This window comes from Carlito syrichta, unplaced genomic scaffold (assembly GCF_000164805.1).
Source record: "Carlito syrichta isolate Samal-C Ts95f unplaced genomic scaffold, Tarsius_syrichta-2.0.1 Scaffold287472, whole genome shotgun sequence".
Classification (NCBI taxonomy): domain Eukaryota; kingdom Metazoa; phylum Chordata; class Mammalia; order Primates; family Tarsiidae; genus Carlito; species Carlito syrichta.
The window spans coordinates 50592-75111 of record NW_007231568.1 but is presented as its reverse complement, the minus strand read 5'-3'; the positions used below and the strand labels follow the sequence as shown (position 1 = coordinate 75111).

Below are 24520 nucleotides of genomic sequence, written 5' to 3'. Positions count from 1 at the left end.
AGGAGAATGTTGCCAAACATATTTCATCTGGCAGAGGGCTTGTCTCGGAGGAGGTTGCTACCAAAGTGACCACTCCATGCTGGCAGCTTCCTCTCTCTCCCTGGTAACAGTTTTTGGTGCATCACAGTTCATGGATGAGGCATGTGAAGGACAATCATCCCTGCTTCTAGGACCCTTTTCAAACTTGCAGCTGGCCCACTTGCCTTTTCCAGGGATTCCTGATAAAGGAGGTCTGAACCATTCGGATCTGTGGTTTTTCAAGATTTGCTCTATTCTCAGTGACTGTTGTCTTCTGAAGGATGGGAACTGTCTGGGGAAGTTTTGTCCAGCCCAGGGAGAGAAACCCTGTGGGGCTGTCCCTCGGGGATTTCTAGGGTGCCTTAGCTCAATGAATGGGCCCATCCAGTGTTTCTCAATTTCTAGCCCTGCATTGGTTTGGGCAGGAGTGCTGGCAAAAACAAGGCTAGGTCCCTGAATGCATCTGGGGGGAGCGAGTGTTAGTGTTCCCTTTGGGGCTTGTCTGTCATAAGGGATCTGGGAGGTAGGGTAAGGTGTAGGCTGTAGGTTTTTTTCCTGATAATAGGAAGTGAAGGAGGTGCCCTTAGGGTATACCCTGCTTGTCCTTTACTAGAGTTTGGGGTCTCTCTGCCCTAGAGGGGGTCCCTTTACTACAAATAGGCCACGCGCACGTGCACACGCGCACGCGCACACACACACACACACACACACACACACACACACACACACACACACACACACAATGTCAATCTGAATTGCAGATGTGGTTCTGGAGGGGGAAGGAGGATATGATGCAGTCTCCCTAGGGAGTGTCTGGGAAGAAGAAGAGAAGGGCATTCAAGGCACAGGGAACAGCATGTACAAAGGTGGTTGGGGTGAGGAGGAGAACCAGGCTCCTCTGGAGAATGGCTGGTGTGTTGGGTGCCTGTGGAAAAGTGTCCAGAGATAGGGTAGAGGGTACCCAGCAGGAGAAGAGCTTGAAGGCCCTGAATGCCAGGATCCTGTGTCTGGACTTTTCACTGTAAGAGGAGGAGCCTTAGGCATAACACCACTTCTGAGTGTTCCAGGTAGCTGGGCAGATCCCCCCTCTCAATTGGCTGATGTGAGTGGACAAGGTTTAGCTTCATATTCCCTCCCGGCATTTCCCTCAGCTCCATTCTGGGTGCTCCAGGGGCCATGCAGAACGCCCACCCCAAGCAGCCTTGGGACATATTTACAGGACACAGTAGGTTGCTCAGATACTACAGAGGTGGGGTCAGCCAATTGGAAGGGATCCCAGAAGGAGATTACTTAGTGGGATGTGGGTATCATCCAAGAAGCTGTTCTTGGCAAAGGAGCAATTCTCCATCCCACCATCAAACCCTGTCTGCTTTGGAGAGGGCCAACTCAGCTACTGAGAGGAACCCTCTCTTTTGTAAATGTCACTCGCTTGCCCCACTCTGGCTGCATGAATAGATTGTTGGTTCCTATGTGTCTCTTCACTGTGGCAGGCCTCGGGCATCCCTAGTAAGTACAGCTGGGGCCTTGCTGTAAACATCCAGTGCCCAAAGAGGACTTGAGGACTAGACTGTAGCTGGGAGGTTGGGGAGACTGAGGGCAGCATGTGAGAGGGATACAGAACTGGGCCAATGTCTCCCATACCCTGGGGGTACTTCCCACTCAGCAACCTCCCAGAACAGAAACCAGAGTTGGCAGGGGGCTGGTGTAGAACTGGGCCAGCTGACTTGAGTGCACATGACCACAAACCTCTTTCCCCCTCTCTCTGTACTCTCCTCCACCCCTTCCCTCAGCCCTTTAGATGGGTTCTGACCCCAGGAGCCTGCCCTATGCCTGCCTAACTGGAAACATACTTTTCTTTGCTGCTGCCTTTGCTGCTGGGGGGTTATGGGGTGCAGGGCTCTGTAGACATGGAAGAAATTACAGTGTGCTCACCAAACTTGGGTATTTCTTTGTTCATTGTAGTGGGCCTGCTTGGGCAGCCTGTCATACCCCTACGAGAGCCCCTTCCTGACTACAGTCAGTGAGGTGAAAGGCATGTTGGGGCCAATGACACACTCATGATTCCAGAGTCAGGCAGGGAAGGAGTGAAGTGAGCATGTTTAGGCATTGTCTTTTCTTCTCAATTACAAATGAGTTCTTGTTGGTTTTTCTTGATACATGTGGCTCTCTTGGTCTATTTATCATTTCCCCACTTTTGAGAGAGGTGTGGGTAAAAGGCCAATTTTTCTTCTTTCAGAAACAACTATACAAGGAACCACGTTAAGGAGCACCCTCAGATTCTGGGGGCTCAGAGGAGGGATAGGGTGGAGGTGGGTGGACAGGGAAGTGATTGCCCATTCAAGGGTTAACTGTTGCTCAAGCCCGTTGATTGTGGCCACATGGGAATGTGCATGTAGCCTTGCCAGGATTGCTGAAGTTTCAGGAGAAGCTGGAAAATTGGATTTTTATTTGAAAATATTTCTGTCTTAGTTCAGGTTGCTAAAACAATGTTCCATAGACTAAGTGGCTCATAAACAACAGAAATTAATTTCTCACAGTTCTGGGATTGGAGGTCCAAGATCAGGGTGCCAGCAGGGTTGCGTTCTGGTGAGGGCCCTCTTCTGGGGTTGCAGACTGCAGACCTCTGGGTGTGGTAAAAGAGGTAGCTTCTCTCAGACCTCTTAGAAAGGCACTGATCCCACTCATGAGGGCTATATTCTCATAACCTAATTCCTCCCAAAGACCTCACCTCCTAATCCCCTCACAAGATTGCAACATATGAATTTTGGGGAAACACAGGCATTCAGTCCATAGAAATTCCCATGTTTAAAATACTGCCTCCAAGTCTTTGAGCCAAATTGGCACACATTTTGTCAGACGTGCTGGGGGTCTGCCATTGTTTGACCCCCAAAAGAAGGGGGTTTTTCTTCTGCCCCTCCCATCTCTGCTTTCCAAGTTCTCTCTGCAGCCTACCTCCCAGTGACATTTCCATCCCTGGCCTTGTTCTGATACCTTCCTCCTATGTGGCCTTTTCTCATCTGGCCTCTCTGAGCAGTTGACTTTTTAAATCTCTGACAAGCTAAGTCAAATTGGGAAGGGAGGCAGATGAGCAATTTCTGAAGACCTTTCTGCACTTTGCCAGGTGATCACCTGTCATGGTCTTGTTTAATTCTCACAGTAGCATGGTCAGCACTATACAAAGAGGGTATCTGTAGTCGCCCATCTCTCAGGTGGAGTTAGGATCGCTCTGAGATAACAGCTGATATGGATTGGGGCACCTTCGCATTCTAAAAGCGCCTGACCTCACTGTGGTGACACTTTTGGAAGTCAGATATTCTGAGTTGCCAGTCTCTGGGGCTGTCTGAGTCAGTACTGCCTCATGACAACCCTGGTGAGCTTGGCAGCCCTTGGAGATATGCTTGGGAAACTCTGCCCCAGGACCCGAGGTGAGAGGCGTGTACTTGCTGTACAGTCAGCTCTAAACACTCCTGGGGTTCAATGGTCAGTTGATTGGCAGAACATATGCTAAGTGATTTGGGGCCAGGAGATGGCTTTCTAATCCTTACAGCTCAGTCCTGATCCTTGCAGCTCAGTCCTCTCCTTCTTCCAGACTTCCCCAGGTTGCAGAAATTAAGCACAGAGCCTAATATAGGCCTGAGAAAGGGGTGATCTCTAGTTTTTAGGGCTTGGGAACTCCCTCACCTTCCTGTATCCCCAGAGGTACTTGGATAGCCAAATGCTGGGCAGAGCTGCCAGCTGAACCAATTCTTTTTCTCTTGGGACTGAACTCAGTTTCTCAGGCATGGGAAGCTAGCTAACTTGGGCATGGGAGCATCATGCATGCTGGCACTAGAAAGCATCTGACTGGGCTCTTTTCACAAATGGGAAACAGTGGCTCAAGGAGAGGCAGTCACTTGCTCATACATTACTCGTTCAGCTAGCTCTCCTCCTTGAGGTCTAGGTTGCTCTCCTCAGGATCCTGACCTGTCCTTTCCTCTTTCCTTGGTACTTCCAGATGCAACTTATTTATTCCTCTGGATGAACACCTGCTGGGAGGGGGGGCAATGAAAAGCCCTGGACCCCTTCCTCCTTGGCTTCTCCCTAGCAAATGAGGACAGTTATGAGTCTACTAACAGAGGGATCAGGACACACCTAGGACCATCAGCGACCAGGACCCATGTGAGCTGAGCCTTTTGTCCCCTTCTGGTTTGGAGATCCCAACCCACTTTTCTAGATCTTATGGCAACTTGCAACAGACTTAGGAGAAATGAATCAAAGTAGATTTCAGCTCCTAAGCCCAAACCAGTACTCTTCTCCTTCCCCAGGCTTTGTCATCTTACTGGGATCATACAGCTCTGGATTGACAAAAACAAATGTCTCTGGGTAGGCCACTGAAGTTCTGGTTCAGATCTGGAGGCCCTCCAGGTGCTGCTTCCCTGTGACTGAGGATCCACCCAAGGCTGCTGTGTGCTGCACCAAACCTTGCCAGACTATGAGGCTCATGCAGGGCTCTCGGTGCCCTAAGGCAAGATTTGTGCTCCAATGAGCAAATGGAGCACTGCCGAGAACCTTAGGTATAGTTACAGAATGGAGGACCCTGAACTGGGGTGCTGGTCTTTTGGTTCTAGGAATGGTGGTGATGGGTGTGAAGTCCTTGTCTTGTACATATTGAGATCCTCTGGAAGTTTGTGGCCTAGCCGAGGGATTGTTGAGCTTGCTGACTTCCTTTAAGTAGTGGTCCTTATAGTTCTTAGGTCCTTTAAAGTAGTTTTATGGATATTCATTTGCCTGGAAATACTTTGACTTTGAAAGTGTTATGGAAATGCGAGTATTCTTAGAATATTGGCCATCAGATCCCTGAGCAACAGCACCAGAGGGAGGAGGAAGGGAGACAGGACAGGTTCACCAAAAGCAGAAGGATGTGCTGGGTGGTAAGGGACATCACACTGAACTCCCAGAGCACAGCGCTGCATAGTAATGGGCACATTCACCTGCAATATGAGGAGGGTGAACAGGCTGAACCCTGGCAGCTTAGCTATCACAGCCCAGAACATTCTGGTGGGCTTCTTTTCCCATCCAAGTGGAATGCCTGAGAAAACTCCATGGGGCATCTAGACCTTGCTTTTTTTTTGAGTTGGAGTCTTATTCCTTTGCCCAGGCTGGAGTGCAGGGACATGCATGCTCATGGCCACCCCAGCGTCGACCTGCTAGGCTCTGGCGATCCTTCCACCTCAGCCTTCCAAGTAGCTGGAACTACAGGCACGCATGACCATGCTTGGCTATTTTTTATTTTATTGTAGAGACGAGGTCTCACCAGGTTGCCCAGGCTGATCTTGAACCTGCGGGCTCAGGCAAACCACTTGCCTCAGCCTCCCAAAGTGCTAGGATTACAGGCTAAGCCACTGAGCCCAGCCTAGACCTTGCTTTTTTAGCTTTAGGTCACTGAGGGGGGAGAGTGGCCCAGAAAATATGAATGTTAGTGGGTCTCCTGGCCACTTTTCTGAGCTTTGGCACACAGACTGAGAAGTCAGCAACACAAGACTTAGAAAGATAGTTTTCTTAGGGAATTAGAGAGACTAATTTTCATCCCCTGGAAAGCCTTGTTGAGGGCAGGGACCTGGAGTCCAGGGCAGCTAGAGAACTGGGGAAGCCAAAGTTGGGCTGGGCATGATCTCTGTCCTTGGAAATTCCCATAGCTCAGAGCTGCCACAGCACACACTAGAGCAGGGCTGGAAGGCAAGAGCAGAAACCTTCCCAAGCATCCCCTCTGCTGTAGTATTGTCGTCCTCTGCCAGGAAATGCTGCTGTACCACCAGTCAGGCTTGGTCAGGGTAGCTGAGACTCTGCCCTGGGGCTGGCGAGCTGGGGATGCTAGCATGGCAGGCTTTGTGTTGGGGCATGCAGGGCAGCATGTGCATGGGAAAGATGTGGATGGAAAGGTCAACAGGGCTGTTGGGCAATGGGAAGCTGGGGAAGGGTGGGAGGGGCAGGGCGGCTCTGTTTGGGCAGGAGGTCATGGTCCTTCTAGTGAGGCTGGCCAGGTAAAGTGTGCACAGGTACAAGAGTGACAGACCGTCTGCAGGCTCACTGAGCAGGCCCCCTGGATAGGCACTGGGCTGCCCCCATCATGCAGTGAGTCAGCTGGCCACCTTAGGCCAGAAAGCTGCCCATCAGGGATAGAGCCAGGTAGTTGAAAACCAAGCACTTGTGGGAGTTTTCACCTTTAATTGGCAAGCTGCTGACTAGCGCAGTGATTTCATGTAGGGGCCTGGCTCACGTGAGCCCTAGCTCTTCCATTCTCTAGCCATGTAAGTCTTGAGTAAATTTCTGAAACACTCTGTACCTCTGCTTGCTCATCTGTGAAATAGGGGTCTTGATCATAAAAGGACTGAATTCACAAGACATTGAGGAGAACATAGTGCCTCATTTGAGGCCCTCAGGACAGTGTTTGGGACATGGGAGTCAATGCTATTATTAACTATCTGTCTTTAGGCACAAATAATCAGTATCAACCAGAGTCATCCAATTTCACGTCTAGCTGCAGTCCCTGGGTCCCACTCACCTTTAAAAGACCCAATAACATATTTACTTTTCCCAAGCTTCTTCATTTCTCTGAACTTTATTGCTGCTGAAATTCACCCTTTCCTTGTAATCCCCATTGCTCCAATTTTTGAAAATGTAGGTATGTCCTTTGTAGGATTTCTTGGTTGGGGCTCTCTGGGGCCTCATGTGGGAATGTGCTTTGTCTTCTGGGATGACCAGAGAGGACTCATCTTGGCCAGGCAGGCTTGCTGGGCTCACCCTTGGCATGTTTCGTTATTGGGTCTTCCATGGAAATTCTCAAATAAGAAGGCAGCAGTACTACCCCTATGCTGGGAGGATTTGCATGACAATAATCGGTGTCCAGAGAAAAAGCCATCCCAACACAAAGAATTTTCCTGGGCTGTCTTAATGGCCAGGCTTGCATTCACAATTCATTAATGCAGAGGAGGTTATTAATGACCAGTGAGGCGCTGGGGTTTGTTCCGGGGAAGTGCTGGCCACAGGCCTGGAGGGTGCGGCTGGGACTGGAGAGCCGCAGCCAGTGGAAGAGGTGCTCTCACCGGTGCACTTAGCCAGGCTGCCTCTAACCTGTGATTGGCAGAGCTGGGTGTGAGGTGGAACATAATTACTACTGCCAGGGAGAACTTTCATAACTCACTTTATGCTCATGCTGTGGGAGTCACAGTCACTCTTTGAGCGATCCTCCAGGTGGTGGCATCACAGTTGACCCTCCCAAATAGGAAGGGGACAGCCTGCTGGACCAAGCAGACATGAACGGGGCCCTCAGTCCCTGGTGTGGTTCCCTAAAGCCAGGGCTGAGGCAAGAGAACAGCAGCAGGACAACGGAATAAAGTCTGAGCCCTTCTTTCTTCCATCCTCATTCCCTCTGGAGAGGTGTGATGGTCCCAGCCAGTCCCAGCCAGTCCCAGGTGAGGTCCTGCTGGGAGGAGTCAGGAAAGAGAGGCTGCAGCTGGAGCCCAGTCCCATCTCCTCAGTTGAGGCCTTGGAGGCTGTGAGGACGAAAGGAGATGCTGTAGGTAATGCACCTTGCACTGCACTAATGTGCAGTGAATGCACAATAGATGCTAGCAGTTGGAGTGGAAGTCCTGGTCCTGCATGGCATGTGTGAGGATAAGGGTACTATGTACAGTGTGCTGGCATGGAGGCAGTGCTAGGAGAGGGTTCAGATATGGCCTTTCTGAGGGAAAGGCCCCTCTGGTAACCAATAACATTCCCTTCCTGCTTTGCATTGGCTTTAGTCCTTGGGCCTCCTACCAGGCCAAGGTGTTCAGTTTCTGAGGACTGTGTTGATCAGTAAGCATTTGCCCACAGATGCTAACCTCAGAGTTAGAGGTAGCCTCTTCCTCCTCTGAGCCTCCTGAAAGTTTCTCTCCCTATTTCTCTTTAATAGTTTTCCTTTGTGATTTTTTTTTTAAAAACCACAATTTTAAAAAACAATATTTAAGTGGTTTTATTATAAAATGAGATATCCACTATAAAATAAAACCATCCATTCTAAAATAGACTATTCATTAGAAAAATGCATAAAACATGCATCTAGAACTTCATGAGTGATTTTAAGCACTCATGTTACCACCTTGCTTACCCCTAGAGCCCCTGACTCCATGTGCCTTGTTCCACTCAAGTCCTGTTTCCTCCCCCTACACAATACCCTGTGTTGACTTATGGTGACATAGTTTTGCCACTGAAGTAGGCATTCTGAAACACCATATAGGTTGAGTATCCCTTGTCCAAAATGCTTGGGACCAGAAGTGTTTTGAATTTCATATCTTAAAAAAATTTGGAATATTTGTGTTATACTTACTGGTTCAGCATCCCAAATCCAACAATCCAAAATCTGAAATGCTCCAGTGAGCATTTCCTTTGAGTGTCATGTTGGTGCTGAAAAAGTTTTAGATTTTGGAGCATTTCACAGTTTGAGTTTTCAAATTTGGGAGATTGAGCCTATAGTCTAACCTTGACTTTTTTGAACTTCACACATATGTATATGCAGAATATATGTGTACATACACACATATATACATGTAATCCTCATAAAGTATTTTTTGTGTCTGGATTTTTTTTCTTTTGCTGAGCATTATGTTTGTGAGATTTATCCATGCCATTAGGCTTAGCTGTAGATTTTTTATTCTATGTACATAAGTAGGTCATCTATAAATAAAGTTTTTTTCTTTCTTTTCAATCTCATACTTTAAAATTTATTTTTTTAATCTGACTGTACTGGCTAGAACCTCTAGTACATTATTGAATAGAAGTGGTGGTAACAGGCATCCAGGCCTTAGTCTGTATTTTTAAAAACAGTGTTATTGAGATATAATTAATATTCCATACAATTAATTCATTAAAGTGTACAATTCAATGATTTTTAGTATATTCAGAATTATACAGCTGTTATTACATTATGATTTTAGAATTTTTGAATTAACCTGTATCTGTCATCAGTAACTCCCCACTTTTCCACAAGTTCTAGGCAATTCCAACTCTACTTTCTGTCTCTATAGACTGTGAGCATCTCAAATGAATGGAATCATTCAGTACGTGTTGTTTGCGACCTGCCTTTGCTTATTCTTGATCTCATGAAGAAGCTATCAGGGTTTCACAGTTGTGTTTGCCTTTTTTTTTTTAAAGATGGTTTTTATCGAGTAAAGCTATTTTCTTCTTGTATTAGTTTTCTTTTCTTTTCTTTTTTTTTTTTGAGTTGAAGTCTCACTCTTTCACCCAGACTGGAGTGCAGTGGCCGCTCCCGGCCACCGCAGCCTCGACCTGCTGGGCTCCAGCAATCCTTCCGCCTCAGTCTTCCGAGTAGCCGGAATTACAGGCATGCGCTACCACACCTGGCTAATTTTTTGATTTATTGTAGAGATGAGGTCTCGCCTGCCCAGGCAAGTCTTGAACCCGCGGGCTCAGGTAATCCACTCACCTCAGCCTCCCAAAGGCGCGAGATTACAGGATGAGCTACCGAGGCTGGCATATTAGTTTTCTAAGAGTTCTATTTTAATTATTATTTTAAAAATCATGAATATGAATGAAGTTGAATTTTATCAAATGCTTTTCTCCAGATGCATAACTTTTCTTTCTTGGAATATTAATATGGTGAATTATGTTGATTGATTTTTTAATGTTAAAATGACTGAACATTCCTGAAATGGACCCAGATTAGATGTAATGTTATTCTTTTTATATATTACTGAATTTGGTTTGCTCATATTTTCTTTAGAGTGCTTGCATCTATGATCATAAGGAGATTGGTCTATGATTTTCTTTCTTATAATCTCTGTTCCAGCTTTTGGTATGGTGTGACTTAACTGTGGTTGCCCCAAGATTTAGTATAATAAAATAGCAACTGTCATATCGTCTCTTGTGATTTTGAGAATTAGCTGGGTTCAGCAGGGCAGTTTTTCTGCTTGAGGTCTCCTGTGAGGCTGAATTCATGGCAGCTGGGCCTGGAATATACAAGAAGGCATCACTTATGTCTGGTGCTGATGAGGCTGGGACCTCTCCACCTAGTCTATCCCATGGCTAGCCTAGGTTGGGGTTGCATTATGATTGGGTCTCAAGTGTGTAAAAGCAAAGAAGACTAGGCCTTCTTAAGGCACACACCCAGAATGGGCACAATGTCATTTCTGCTGTATTCTATTGATTAAAGCCAATCACGGGACCACCCCAGACTCAGGCAGAGGGGACTGCAAAGGGCATAAGTGCTGGGAGGTGTGGTCCCTTGAAGGTTATCTGCAAAGAGTATCAAGTATCAAGATGGCCTGTTGCCGAGGTCCAGCCTCCACAGAGCAGGGCCAGAGGTGGGGGGAGGGAATGAGAAAGAAAGACAAGAGACAGTGGGATTGGGAGGTCTCTCCCCTCAATAGGTGAGACCTCAATAGCATGCTTCTAATATAGGGCAAAACTAGGGCAAAGCTCTATAAGGGATTATTGTAAAAACAAGCAGTATCAGCTTTTGGGCCAGGCATCCGGGCCAGGTGTGATTGACATAATGTTGCTTTGCTTTATTATAAAGTAACAAATCAAGGTTAGGGGAGATGAGCAAACCACAGTGGAATTATGTTGCTATTAGAAGGCAAGTTGTTCTGCGTTTATCTTTTTGTACCTAGGACTTTATTGTAGGTAAGATTTTATCTGGATGTGTGGGCATCTGAGACACTGCTTCGTGTAGCAGGCTGCATTCCTCACAGCCTGCCTTTGGCTAGGATGCAGAGTTTCCAAGCGATACCTTGCCTGCGAGCTTGGGGTATTCAAAGCCCACTACGTTTTATGTAGCAGGCTGCATCCCTCACCTGCCTTTGGCTAGAATGCAGAGCTTCCAGGCGAGACCGTTGCCCACAAGCCTGGGGTACTCAAGGCCTGCTACAGTGGCAGTGCTTGTCTGCTCCCCACATCACATCTGCTCCGAGATAAGGGAGTATAGGCTTGGTTCCTTGAACACAAGCCAAGAACACAAGGACTTTGTCAGCTTATGCTCTGGTCTCCTTCAGCCTGTGACAAGAATTGGGGCATTTGATATTGAACTGTCCTTATTTCCAATTTTATATATACTTCAAGGGCATTGGTCATGTATGACTCACCTCTAGATCCTTCCAGGCCACCCACCTCTGCCCTATCATAGACTCTAGTGCAGGGTAAAATGCAATACAGTTTGGGAAAAGAAGGTTGTGCCACTCTGGGCCTGGAAGAAGGGTCTCCCTTAGGAGACTCCCAGGATATTAGCCTTGGCCCTGCACAACTGGCCACCTGTTGAAACAGATATTTCAGGTTCTCCTATCCTTCGTTTAGCACCCCTTGAGCACCCACATTTTGTCAGACTCTGAACCAGGTACTGAGCATCTGGAATTATTTAGACTCATCCCCACCCTGAGGGGCAGGCAGGCTGTGGGTAGGCTTGGCGAGACACACAGGTCAACAAAAAATCCTAACTCAGAGAATAGTCATCTGAACTCATTGAGGCCAACAAGGGCATGCTAAGTATGGGCAGACCCAGAGGATGGAAGAACTCTTTCTCTTAGGAATGAGGAAGACTTTGCAGGGGAGAGGCTTGTGTCAGGTTTGAAGGAAGCATGGAAACTGTGGTAGGGGGAAAGTTCCCCCCTCAGGCAGAGAGAAGGCATAGAGCCTGGTGGTGCTGCCTCCCTCTGGATGCTGGGTCACCTTAGGGCAGATGTCAGGCTTCTCTCTTGTGAAATAAAGACTGTAATGGCCATACCTAATGGCTTGTGTATCTGTGCCTGGTACATAAAAGTCCAGTAAGTGCTGGTGGTTGTTGTTAGGGTTACAATGTTGAGGCTGAGAGGTCACTTGGGATCTGATTAGGGCTTAGATTTGGCTTTCTGAGGCAGAGGATCCTGCTTCCTGCAGATATTTGCTCCCCAATGGGAAAGATTCCCAGCCTCTAGGGCACAGTGACTGGGGTCCAAGGTGTGTGGGCAGCACACGGTGCTCCAGGAAAGCAAGATTATCTTCCAGGGGACCCTGGCTTGTTTCTGAGAATACAAGTGTTTGGAAAGCATGGGACTCAAGGGACAGAACATGGTCATTCTTCACAGGGAAAGTGATTGCACCAACCCCAGTCCTTTAATGTCTAGCTGATGTCAGGAAGATGGAGGAGTGGGGGATGGATAATCCCAGCACTTACGTTTTATAAGGAATCTCCTTGATGAGCATGCTGCCACTGCTTCTCCCGGATAGAGTTGGGGGAGACTGAAGCCTGGAGAAGAGATAGAAGAGATGTCCAAAGTTACACAGCATGAATGTCAGAGGCAGGACAAGCCAGGGACCCAGGTGCCACCTTCCAACTCCCTCCCCCCCATGTTGATTCTCTTCCTTTGACAGGCACCTGTTGTCATCCTTGGGCTTGAAAAACTGCAGTTTACTTTCCAGAAGCCATTTCCTGTGGGTACTGATGGGTTTGCCCTTCCTGCTAATCAATGGGGCCCTGGAGTGCAGGGAGCTGAGCAGAAGGCTCTGGGTAGTGCCAGAGGAAAAGGGGAATGCAGCAGGAGATGCAGCCTGCCCTGTACAGAGTTTGGCTGCCACTAGAAGGAGGGAGGGCTGTGTGAATTGGCATCTTTCCAGAACATGTGTCCCTGTGGCTGCTCTGGCTGTGCTGGGGGTCCTCGAATATAGGGACTCATTTTTTGTCTGATCTTGCAAAGACATCCAAGCAGAAATAGTATATATGCACTGACCTGGAGACTGTGTTACAGCACAAGGTTCTGGCTGGGATGGTCAGCTGAGTTGGTGCCCATCAATGAGTGTTTGTTGAGTGATTATTGAGACATGTAATAGGTGAAACTAAGGGAGAGTTGGGATTCAGGGTCAATTCCACCAAAAGAATCTGTCAAAGTAGACCAGGGATTTTGGTAGTAATCAAATGTAATGATCATTGTTTTTCTTTCCATGGGGCATTGAGAAAACTTGGAACCTGAGAGATAAGGAACTACAATATGCCAACTTGGTCAAGAAGACAGATTCTCTCTCCTTTTCCCCCTTCCCCAGAAAGCCTCTAAGTGTTAATTAACTTTGTACCCAAATGGGACAGCTTGGTTCTGGGATCACGGCTGTGGAGAGCGGGAGGGGAGGGTACATACAACAAGTCTGGGAGGTGGGATGGGTACAAAAACAAACACAGCTCATGGTGAAAAGACAATACCTCATAAAATAGGAACAGGATAAAACACTTCTGGAGTTCCAATGATAGAGGACAATGTGTCTGGGTGTGAATTTGACCTTGTACATTTGATGATTGGTGCACATACTTAATCACTTCATTAAAAAAATATGCTTTAATATTGTAGCTATCTACCAATATTCCTACTTAAACTCTCTTTGTGAATTATAAGGAGTTTGTGTTATGATTCACAATTGTTTACTTATTCATTCATTTTACTATAAAGTGAGAAGAAATGAACTATGGTGTCTGTTTTAAACATCTCGTAAATACATGTTATTCATTTTCTGATCCCCTTAACCTGAATATTCAACAAGAAAACAGTGTGCAGGAGCTCTCCTTGTCACCAGCATTCACGTTCACATACCTCTTTGATGAAAATGTGCTATTGGCAGAGACGAGTCAGAACTAACTTAATTTTTCCTGTCAGTCTCAGTAGTAGATCAATTAAACTGCCAAGGAGATCAAATATTTCAGACTATATTTATTACATTAAGTATTTATGTTCAGGCCAAGCCTTTAAAGCATGATGTCATATAGGAATGGAGGCTGATTAGATCAATTCAGCAGAATTTACTGAAACTTAATGGAAATCTAATTGTGTGTTTTAATTTAGTGTCCTGGAGGTAGTGTGTTCTCAGGCTGCATTTAAGAAACAGATGGCTCTTGCATAGGCTTTGGCGATGGCACAAGTTGGCTGGGCTAGAGGAATGGAATCATGGCCTTCTAGGGGGTTCACGGGCTGGGGGTGGCCAGATCCCATATGAAGGGACTCATTGACTTTGATCACCACAGAAGGGGAGATGGATGGAATGTTCCTACTGAATCTCATGGATTGCCTTCAGTTCTGTGTTTGCTGTCAAGACCTTGTGTGTAGACTGAGACCATTAGCTAGCTGTCTCCGAGTCTTTGCTGGGTGCTGAAGACACAGTCTTTATTCCTCAGCAACTTTGGTGGCACTTTGTTCTAAAGTAGAACATCTATCCCCATTGTCTAAATGAAAGGAGATAGGAAATCACAAATTACAGGGACACTCTTTTTTATGAGAATAACGCCTGGTCAGCTTAGAAAAAACAGAAAATACAATAAAGTACAAATTAATAAATCATTTGTAACCTTAACACTCAGAATCAACCACTATGAATAAGTTGGTATTAGAACATTATTAAATTCAATTTATAAATACATATATTCATATATCTCCAATAAACATATATTAATAGATCATTGATACATTAAAATTTTAATCAAAAATTGAAATTTACAAGTATTTTCTATTTCTAAATAAATTTATGTGTGCATGTGTGTTTGTGTGTATATGATCCCAAATTAATATGGTATATGAATGTAAACATACACATATATACTATATATGTATTCATGTATGTACATTTATGTGTGTGCTAGATATATGTCTATATATATCATCTTAGTCCATTCTGGCTACTATAACAAAGTACCAAAACCCAGGGGCTTATAAACAACAGAAATTTATTTTTTATAGTTCTGGAGGCTGAGAATTCCAAGATCAAAATGTTGGCTGATTTGGTGTCTAGTCTGGTTCATAGATGGCTGTCTCCTTGCTGTGTCCTCACATGGAACAAATAAGGCAACTCTCTGGGGTTTCTTTTATAAGGGCTCTAATCCATAAGAGTTCTGTCCTTGTGACTTAATCACCTTTCAAAAGTCCCACCTCTTAATGCCATCACCTTTGGGGTTAGGATTTTAACATATAAATTGGGAAAGGGCACAAAAATTCAGTCTATAGCATGTATGTGTATATATATGCATACATATTCCAAGATGGGATTATGTTGACTTTCTGTTTCTTAACCTATTATTATCATAGAGACAGTCTCGTTCTGTCACACAGGTGGAGTGCAGTGGCATGAACATAGTTCACTGCAGCCTAGAACCCTGGCCTCAAGCAATCCCCCGCACCTCAGCCTCCTGAATAGTTGAGATTATAGGCCTGAGCCACTGAACTTGGCTCTTAGCTGTTTTTTAAATTTAATATTTTATTAGTATCTTTTCATGGCACAAACATCCTCTTATAATTTTGTCATAGCTGCAGTGTGTTCTAGATGGGTGACTATAACTTATTCAGCCAATTCCCTATTATTGGACCATTAGGTGATTCATAGTTTTTTGTTTCTTTATGTCACACTGGGATGACTTCCTTTTTAGCTAATTTAATTTTTAGCTCATTCATGGTGAAAGCTTTTTGATACATTAAAAACAAAACCAAAAAACACTCTGTTACTTTCTTCTAGAGTCTGGATAGCTAGTAATTAAAAGATGCAGCTTTAAAAGTTTGTTTGGATTACTCCTCAAAATTCTCTTGGCAGAATACATTGTTCTATTTTTTTGGTTAGGTGGCAAGGTATCACCAGAACAAACACAGCTGTGAAAACATATGAGAGCTTTGTCCAAGGCAGGGTGAGCAGGCAGTGGGGGTACTCTGAACAAGTTGGGCTCTCCAGCTAGTCGTGGAATAAAACTGGACTTTAGAATAAGCTGTGAATTATGACTTAGAACTACCCTTTAATTCATATGGGTTGTGGAAATAATTATTCAAGGATTTGGTACCAGGTGCTTTATAGAATGTATCCCAAATGTAGATGCAATAAGTTGTGGAAGCCCATGTGTGGAAGGATGGAGACTAGTCCCATGGCTGGTTAACAGTTCACTTTCTTCTGCTTCATCTAGCTGTGCCCAGCATTCTGGCACCGGGGGTGTTCTTTTGTCATTCATTTGATAGGATCCCCGTAATGAACTGGTTGGGGGGTACACATTTTCTAGGTATCTTTGTTACCTCCTTGATGAAATAAAGAGGGAGTACTCAGCCTCTCATGGTCGGTTCAGTGTCCCCATCATGGATAGTCACAGGCTTGGCTTGGTTTTCAGAGTCCTGTCAAACATCATCCTTTGTGACCCACCAGTCTCTGCTGTGGTGGCTTTAGGCCATCCTGAGGTATTGCTTTGCATGTTGCTATAATAAGTGGTCTTAGGTTACTATGAATTTTGAGTTTTTTTAAACAACTATTTTATAAAATTTTGCCTTATTCATCAGTATGTCTGTTGCTAGCAGCCACATTTATGTCTAGTTTGTGGCAGTCATGTACATCAGTCAACTTATATTAGAAATGTACTTAGAAGAATCTTTAAGCATATGATAAGGAACTTGAGCGCACTTTTCATGTGCAGGAACTTTGGGGTCTGAATTTTTACTCAGTAACTATCTATTAAAATGAGCCACTCTGGAAACCACGAGGATGAAACTCCATTTTGTTACTTCAAGTTCTCAGTAGTGTTCTGGGTCCATGAAGTTGTTTGGCAGGCGACATATAGAGGCCTGGTGATCTATTGGTACCATGAGATCACTGGAAAATCAAGAGTTATTTTTATAAGGATCCTAATCGTGGAAATCATTATTTTCTTTGTTAAAAAGTGGTTATAGGGTTTAAGAGAGAGGCTGGTTGTTGGACAATTTAAGCTAATATATGTGTGTGCCCAGTTCAATGTAGCTCCTACACCCCCTTTTTCTCCCTAGGGTGGTGACACAGATGTCTATTGATGGGAGACTTAAGGCAGGGTGTGAATGTCACAGAAAGGAGAAGGACGTTACCCTCTCTTTCTCTGCGAGTACTGCCTCTGTAAGGCAACTCACAACCCTTTGGGGTCACAGTAAGCTTCTTGTAAAGTTGTATTGACCACATGTTCTACTACTGAGTCATGTCTCCTTTGGTACTCTTGGGTCTTTGGGCGCAGATTGTAGACTTTGTACTTTTCCCTATTAATCATCTTGTTAGATTTGTCTTCCGCTGTATTTGAATCTTGTCTCTTACACTTAAGGACCTCTCTCAATCTTGCCCATACCTCCATCCCGAATCCACACATCTTCCATGCCCTCATCCAGGTCAGGGTAGGGCAAAGCACCCTCTGAGACCTCCCTTCAAACTTCAGCAGTCCATTCATTGCATTTCTAGGTGTGGCTGTTCAGACATTTGTGTGTCCACTTATAGGCACTGGCCCCTTTTGACGGACGTGTTAGCTGCATTCCAGGCTTGGGGTGCAGATGAGGAAAGTGAATGAAAGTATGTACTGGGCTGTGTGCTGAGGGATCTTATTGGTCAGTGTACGTCTCTTAGAGTCAGTCACTTTGCTGTAGAAACCATATCCAAGGGGCACAGACTCCAAGAAGGTGTAGATAGAGGCGCGACTGATGGGGTGGGTTGAGGGTGTCAGCCCCAGAATGAGAGGCTGGATGAGTAGAAGGTAGGCCCGAAGTACCTTGGAGGTCCTCACTAGCTGCAGGAGCCATAAAAGGGTCTCAGCAGCTTGTCCTGTCCTCATCTTACTGAATCACTTTTCCCTGAACTCCCTGAACTCCCTTTTGGTCTGAAGAGTTGTTTTTTTTTAAACGATTTTCTTTCTTTTTAATTGTTTAAAAATTTACCATTTGTAAGTGTATGAGTCAGCTGTGTTAAGTACATTCTCATTGTTGTGCAACCAGCCTTTGGAACGCTTTTCATTTTGCCAAACTGAAACTCCTCACCTGTGAACAGCAGTGCTGCCGGCCCCTCCCCCTGTCCCTGGTGAGTGCCATTCCACTCTCTGTCTCTATGAATTGGACTGCCCTGGGTACCTCCTACAGATGGAATCATACAGTATATGCTCTTTTTGTAACAAGCTTATTTCACTTAACATAATGTCCCCAAGATTCATCCCTGTTGTAGCATGGGTCAGAATTTTTTTCTTTTTAAGGTCGAATAATATTCCGTTGCATATATATTCCTTACAATTTTTAAACACAGACTCTCCCAGAATCCTTGACTCCCTCTGGTCCTCAGTTTCCCCATTGTGTGTATATGTATAGGGAGGTTATGAGTTAGGCCACACATACAGACTCTTCTTCCTGTTGCAGCCTTGATTCTGTGAGTTAATTCATTTCTCTTAACTTCCAAGTCTGGGTTTTAAGGGCTAGAAGTATAGTTATGTGTGATTTTCTTGGAGGTCCACTACAAGTATGATCTAGTAGGTATAGGCTGTGGTTCCAGGGAAGAAGCCTCATCACTTGTGTGTTGGTCAAATTTACCACTGAAACCCAGAGCATTTAATTACCATTGGATCCTTACATCAGAGCAAGTCCTTGGTTGGGGGCCTGTCTCAGCTAGCCTGCTTTTCTCAGCTAGCCTGACCAAGGACTGGCTGCCCAGGACTCAGCCTGAGAGTAGTGGCCCTTTCTAGGTCCCCAAGAGCCTATACCTCCAGCCTTGCTCCCCTTTGGGCTCCCAGATCCTCTTCTCAGATGTGCCGGGAGTGGAGGGTCTGTCTTCAGCCTTCCTTCATTCAGCAGTCATTTAAAATTAATGTTATGTTTCTAAGTTTAACATAAATCCATGTTCTTTGTAGACAAATAAGGATTCTAAACAGACAGAGAGGAAAATATAAATCTTTGCCATTCCCAATCCAAGGGGGATAACTATTCTTCATAACTTGGTCTCTTCACACCTTGACTTCTCTTCACCAGTGAGCTCCCTTTGGGAAGGAGACTTAGAGAGGAGACAAGGCCTCTCTCATGGGAATGGGTCCTTGCCATCGTAAGGCCTGTGGCTCATGGTCCTAGCACAGGCATAATTCTCAGCAAAAACTGTAGCTCCCCATAGAGGCATCTCTCTCTGGTGTGAGTGTGTGGCTATATCTGCATAAGAACTAGGAGAAGTAGAACAGTCAGGACTTGGTGTGTGGCCAATGTACACTAGAGGTTAAAAGCCAGCCAGGTATCCAGGGTGGTAGAATGAGTTCTCAGAATTCCCTTGTACATGTGGCATGTGTGTTTCACACTCATCTTAGCATCCACTACCTTCCTTATCAGCATCTCAGGCAAAATTGAGGCCGGAAGTGACAGTTGCATTTGAACCTCCCATTATACTACAGGAGAGTGAAAAGGTCACCAGAAGGTTCTGGTCCCATCTCTGCAATAAACTGTCTTGCAGCCTCAGTTTTCTCCTCTGGAGAAAGAGAATGAGTCATGCCCACCCCTCAGGGTAGCCATAATTGTGATGAGGGACAGCAGGGATGGTAAAGGTAAGCTTCCTTAAGCCTCTGGGCAAGACTGGCAAGGAAGAGAAAGTTGCTCCAATGTACTTGTGGGAAAGAGAATAGGAAGGTGCCTGGCCATATCACTGGAAAGCCTGTCCCCAGGAGAGGAAGGTGGGGACATCAAGGTGCTGACAGAGCTGATGCTGCTGAGGTTGTCCCTGAAGGCTGCTCTCTAGAAGTGGGCACAGGCCTGCAAGGTCTCCCAGGTCCTGGTGAGCAGGGGCATGTGTCTCACCGTGATAGGTCCTGGTGGCCAAGGGAGGACTCCAGAGCATGCTCAGAATGGCAGGACAGAAGCACAATGCTCACTTGAAGCCTGTGGGCATGTCCGGGTCACGATGGGGGGTAGGGGGTGCTGACCTTGGTACAGACCTCAACCCTGGCTTGGCGGTCCCTTCAGAAATTCTATTGCCACATCTCTCATCATCACCAGCCAAGAGGCAACATATGGGTAAAAAGGATTAACCTGGGCTTGGACCTGTGCTAAGTGCTTCCAGACCGATTCCTTAGGTGGTTCTCAAACTGCAGTTCACAACACCCTTGGGAGATAAGCAATTTCTAAAAGTTTGGTTCATTCAATGGTTAGGTTCAAGCAACTCACTAAGTATTTATGTTCCAACAACTTCATAGCCATTTGAAAAATAGTACTTATAAACAGAAAGAAAAGTAATCTTCTTCTTTTAAGTAGCCATGATTCCTTTCTAATGGGCTAATGTGCCCGATAAGCTTTGCACAGCTTCTCTAATTTTGGAATCATATTAGATGCCACCACCTTCATTTATTTCTCACTTGGAGTTTTGTGTGGTGCTTGCAAAATCCAGCTTCACAAATGTATGGCATCCTCGTAAGGATGCAGCATGGTCTCTATTGAAGCCGTGAACTGCCTCCAGCTTTCATTTAGCCTGGCATCTGACAGGCATGGCTGTGTTTCCCTCAAACATTTAGGGTATCCCTGCAGTACCCAGTTGAGTTCTTAGAGGTGCCTTGGCACAGAGTTTGGGCGTGTGGGATTATTTCACTGGATTTCCTAATAATCCTGTGATATAGGTATTATCTCATTGTACAAAAGTAGTGGCCAAGGCTCAGAGGACCCAAGATATTACCTAAGGACACACAGCTGGTTGATGAAGGAACCAGGACTGGCCTGGTCTCCCTGACACTACAACAATCCTTTGGACTATGAACTAGATCTTTCCCTTGAGTTGTGTGTCTTTGGGGTCCTGAGCACTTGTTCCTCTCCTTTTAGCATCTGGAACCAAATAGAATCAATCTGTCTCTCCTTCCGGCCCAAGACCCTTCCCCCTCACTATGTCCCAAGACACCGAAAGTGATAGGAGCCTGTTGTTCTTCTTTCTTCCAGGGGGCCCACTGTGCTCTTGCTGTGTCCCAGACCCCATGGGGCTCTCCTTCCTCCCCACCTATGGCTGCCAAAGTAACCGCACAGCCAGCGTGGCTGCCCTGCGCATGAAGGCCCGCGAGCACTCGGAAGCTGTCCTGCAGTCGGCCAACCTTCTGCCTTCCACCAGCAGCAGCCCCAGCCCCGCCGCCAAGCCGGTACCCCCGGACGGCAACCAGGACAAGACCTCTCCCACCAAGGAACAGAGCGAAGCAGAGAAGAGTGTATGAGGGCTCAGAGAGCCTGGTCTGGTGTGCCCTCCCCCAATCCCCTGCTTCTCCCAGTCTCAGCCCCTGTAGAAAACTCTGAACAGCAAGGAGAAGCCTGCTGTCCCAGGGCCTCTACTTGGACCCAGGAAGGGAAAACAAGACCCACAGCTTCCTTGGCGCCTGGAAAATCCTCCTGGAGTACTGCCAGCGGGGCTCTGCTGTCCTGGTTTCTTTGGTAACAGGTCCCGATGGTACTAGGTGGCAGCAGAGCCTTCTCTGTGGTGAGACTCCTTGAGATTTCCATCCAGCCCCAGAGTCTTGAGGGAGGTACGACTGCTCACCCCATCAACCTTCCTGTTCCCTTCCTAGGCCGTGTTTGAAGGTCTTATCAACCCCAAGAACTGGCATGGGTCATCCTTGAGAGATGCCCAGGGCTGAAGTCTCGTGATAGGAAATGGGACTGTCCCCCTTACTTGTGTAAGCACTAGGGAACTGGTAGAATCTCAGCTGACTCTTGCTCCCCTCAACCAAGGCTAGCAACAGTATCCTTTCTCTTATCAGAAGATATTGTTTGTGAGCTTGGTTAGAAGATGTGAAGAATGTAGGGTGGGGAGGGACTGACAGGACACAGCCTGTCCCATGGGTACATGGTAGCGCTGCCCCAAGCAGATCTCACCAGGCACTTCTGACCAGGGAGGCCGGGCCAATCACATAGGCCATTGGCTCCATGAACTTGACACTGTGCACAGAGCAGAGCAAATGTGGCCCCCACACCTGAAGTGCCCACCTGTGAACCCTGCCTCTCTTCCAAAGAGACCTGTGGTTTGGTGGGAAGTTGACTGGAAAATAACTCCTTGTTCTAGAAAAGGCTGAGAACCCTCGGAGGGGGAGGAACCCCCCCAGGAAAGCCTCTGAAATAATGATGCATCTGGATGAACTACCTTTCCTCAGGCTCCCAGCATGTGGAAGTGGCTTTCCAGTGGTTTTTTCACTGGGGGGAGAAAAGGAGAAGATGAGATAGGAATGATGAATGTGCAGAGATGAAACACAGGGAAGTATGGCTTCCTGATATGTGAAGAGAATTAATTCCAAAGGGCCAAATTTCATAGCGATTTATGTTTGGTCAAGCATGGCTCTTTCCTCTCGTGTGGGTGGTAACCTCGAGGAGATCAAAGGGGAATGTGCAATAGCATCCTGGTATCTGAAAGGTTGCAGTCTTTGGTGGCTTTCGCTGATGGTGTTTTCATGCAAACAGTTATTGCTTTTATAATGACTGTTTTTGTTTCAGTTATTATCATCAAAAGTTCTACTTTCAGATTCCCTGGCCCCTTTTTACCCTCTTCCCCCAAATAATACTCCTGAGTGTATTGTGCCTCGTCTATGATTACCACAAAGCATTTGATAAAACACACTGTCTCCTTAAAAAAAAAAATCCAATCCTTCTTCCTGCTATGTTTTGCTTGTTGAGTACAAAGATGAAACGATTTGCCAAAAAGCGGCAAAGTCGCTTCCGTTTCCCTGTAATTACGAATGTTTGGTTGAACGATGTAAGCTCAAGCCCTTATGTACACTAACTCTTCAATCTAATTGTTTGATTAAACTCGTATTTCCTCCAGAAAGGTACATAAATAAGTGAACTGTTGAGCAAATTAAGAATACTTAACAGCATTGCATCTGAAAAGTAGTTACGCTGATTAAATTTTGTGTCCTTGAGGACTTTCAGGAAATTACTTTTGATCGTCAATAACACAATTAAGTAAACTACACACACATTAGCATGAATAATTGATAAGAAATTATGTATTACCACGAAGCACTGATTTAATAATTCATGATGCGACACTCTAGTGACTGTGCAAAACTGGATCACATCAAAAAGTCTGCCTGATGTTACTGAAAGAAAGGGAAAAAAAATAAGCACCAAACCTCTGCAGAGATATCAAGTACTTAGTTTTGTTGTACAGAGGCAAAAAGTAACTGATGCATGCTGTAGTTTCTGTTTGTTTAAATACCCAAATAAAATTAGAAGACTTAAAAGAAAGACCTAAAGAGTTGGGGTCCTCTCTCTGCTCCTCCTGGCCTTAAGGCTGCAGGGCTGGGTGGAGTCTTCGCTCTCTAATCCTCCACTCTGGCCAACATGTGAAAGGGAACCTTCTGGAAACTTCCAGGAGGACTTTGGGGCCTTAGCTCAGGAACCTTTTCACAGATGCTGGAAAAAGACAGGAAACCTTGTGTAGGCCAGAACCCTTCTGCCAGGCATGGATAGACGGGCACAGCCTGGAAAGGCCATTCTTGGGGAAGACCCCTTCCCAGTAGCCTTCACTGACGCTTCTGTAAGTTGCCCAGACTGCAGAAGTTCATAATGTGACTGTAAAAAGGCAGCTGGGCTTCAGTCTGGGAAGGACGCTCAGGTCTCAGGGATTGATTGATTGATTAATTATTATTATTCATTTATTAGTTGAAGCACACTGGAGTACATTTCTTAATTCCTTAATGCACTTCAAGGTTCTGGGAAAGGAGCCTGGAAACCACTGAAGTTGTAACTGTGATGAAGGCAGCAGCCTTGACTGGTAAGGGATGGCGGCCTGCCGTGGTGGGGAGTAGCTGTCAGTGTGGCAGGGAGTCGGAGGTGGAGGCCCTGGCATAGGACCCTGGGGCATTCGGAGGCTACTTATCCATTTCTCAGTTGGTGCTTATTTAGGAACGCTAAAGCCTGACCTCTCAATCAGGCAGGAAGGTATTCTTTTGACTCTACTACTGTCTCATTGCCAGGGAATTTTACAGAGGTTAGCACACAGAATCCTAAAATCAATGTGCAAAATAAGTCTCACTATTACTATTTCACAGATAAGGAAACTGAGGCACAGTAAGGTTGGGCAACTTCTGCTAAGTTACATGGTGGGTAGCCTTTGGTAGGAAGAGGGAGAACTCAGCCTCGTTACCTGTCACACAGCGAGTACTTAATAAATGAATTATGGACTCAGTTTTTAAGGCCCAAGAAGGCCATGGAGGCATGTGAGGGTCCGTTGGTCCTGGCAGGGGCAGGGATCAGCCTGCCCACATTTTATCTGCTCTGGCCTTCAGGTATGTGCCAGCCTGTCTAGGAGTAGGCCCAGCATGAATACCCAATGCTGACGGTGCACAGAACTTCTGGGCCCCTCAAGTGGTTTTCTATCAAGAGGGTGCACCAAAGACAGGGCCTGGTATTCAACTAATTCACACAATGGAAATGCTCTTTCTGTTTCTTCTTAATTTTCTGGCTTTGCTGAAAAAAGGAAAACTTTCACAAATTCATAGCCTGACAGAAGTGGTTAAGCCTAGCTGTAAGGGTTGTGTGGCTCTGGACTAGTCACTTACCCTCTGTGCTTTAGTTCTCTTTTCCATAAGAATGACACCAGACTCATAGGGATTTTTGAAAATTAAATGAATGCATAGCTAAATGGTGGCTGGCACAGAGGAAGTGAAACATAAAAGATAACTCTTGTCCCATGAAGCCTCACACATGTCAATGACTTGAAGAGCTTCTGCAGGTAAAAGTCTTAGGTTTTCAAGAAGGAAGCAGGGTTGGCTTTC

At 45.9% G+C, this 24520-nt stretch overlaps 1 protein-coding gene across 1 annotated transcript in view; it reads left to right on the top strand.

Moving 5' to 3' along the window:
- DRGX (dorsal root ganglia homeobox) overlaps positions 1-20968 on the top strand; it is a 30584-nt gene extending 9616 nt beyond the window's left edge. Inside the window, exon 7 of the mRNA XM_008052757.1 lies at positions 20703-20968. Within this exon, the coding sequence (XP_008050948.1) occupies positions 20703-20968 (266 nt within the window). The remainder of the gene's footprint in view (positions 1-20702) is intronic.
- The last annotated feature ends 3552 nt before the right edge of the window (positions 20969-24520 follow it).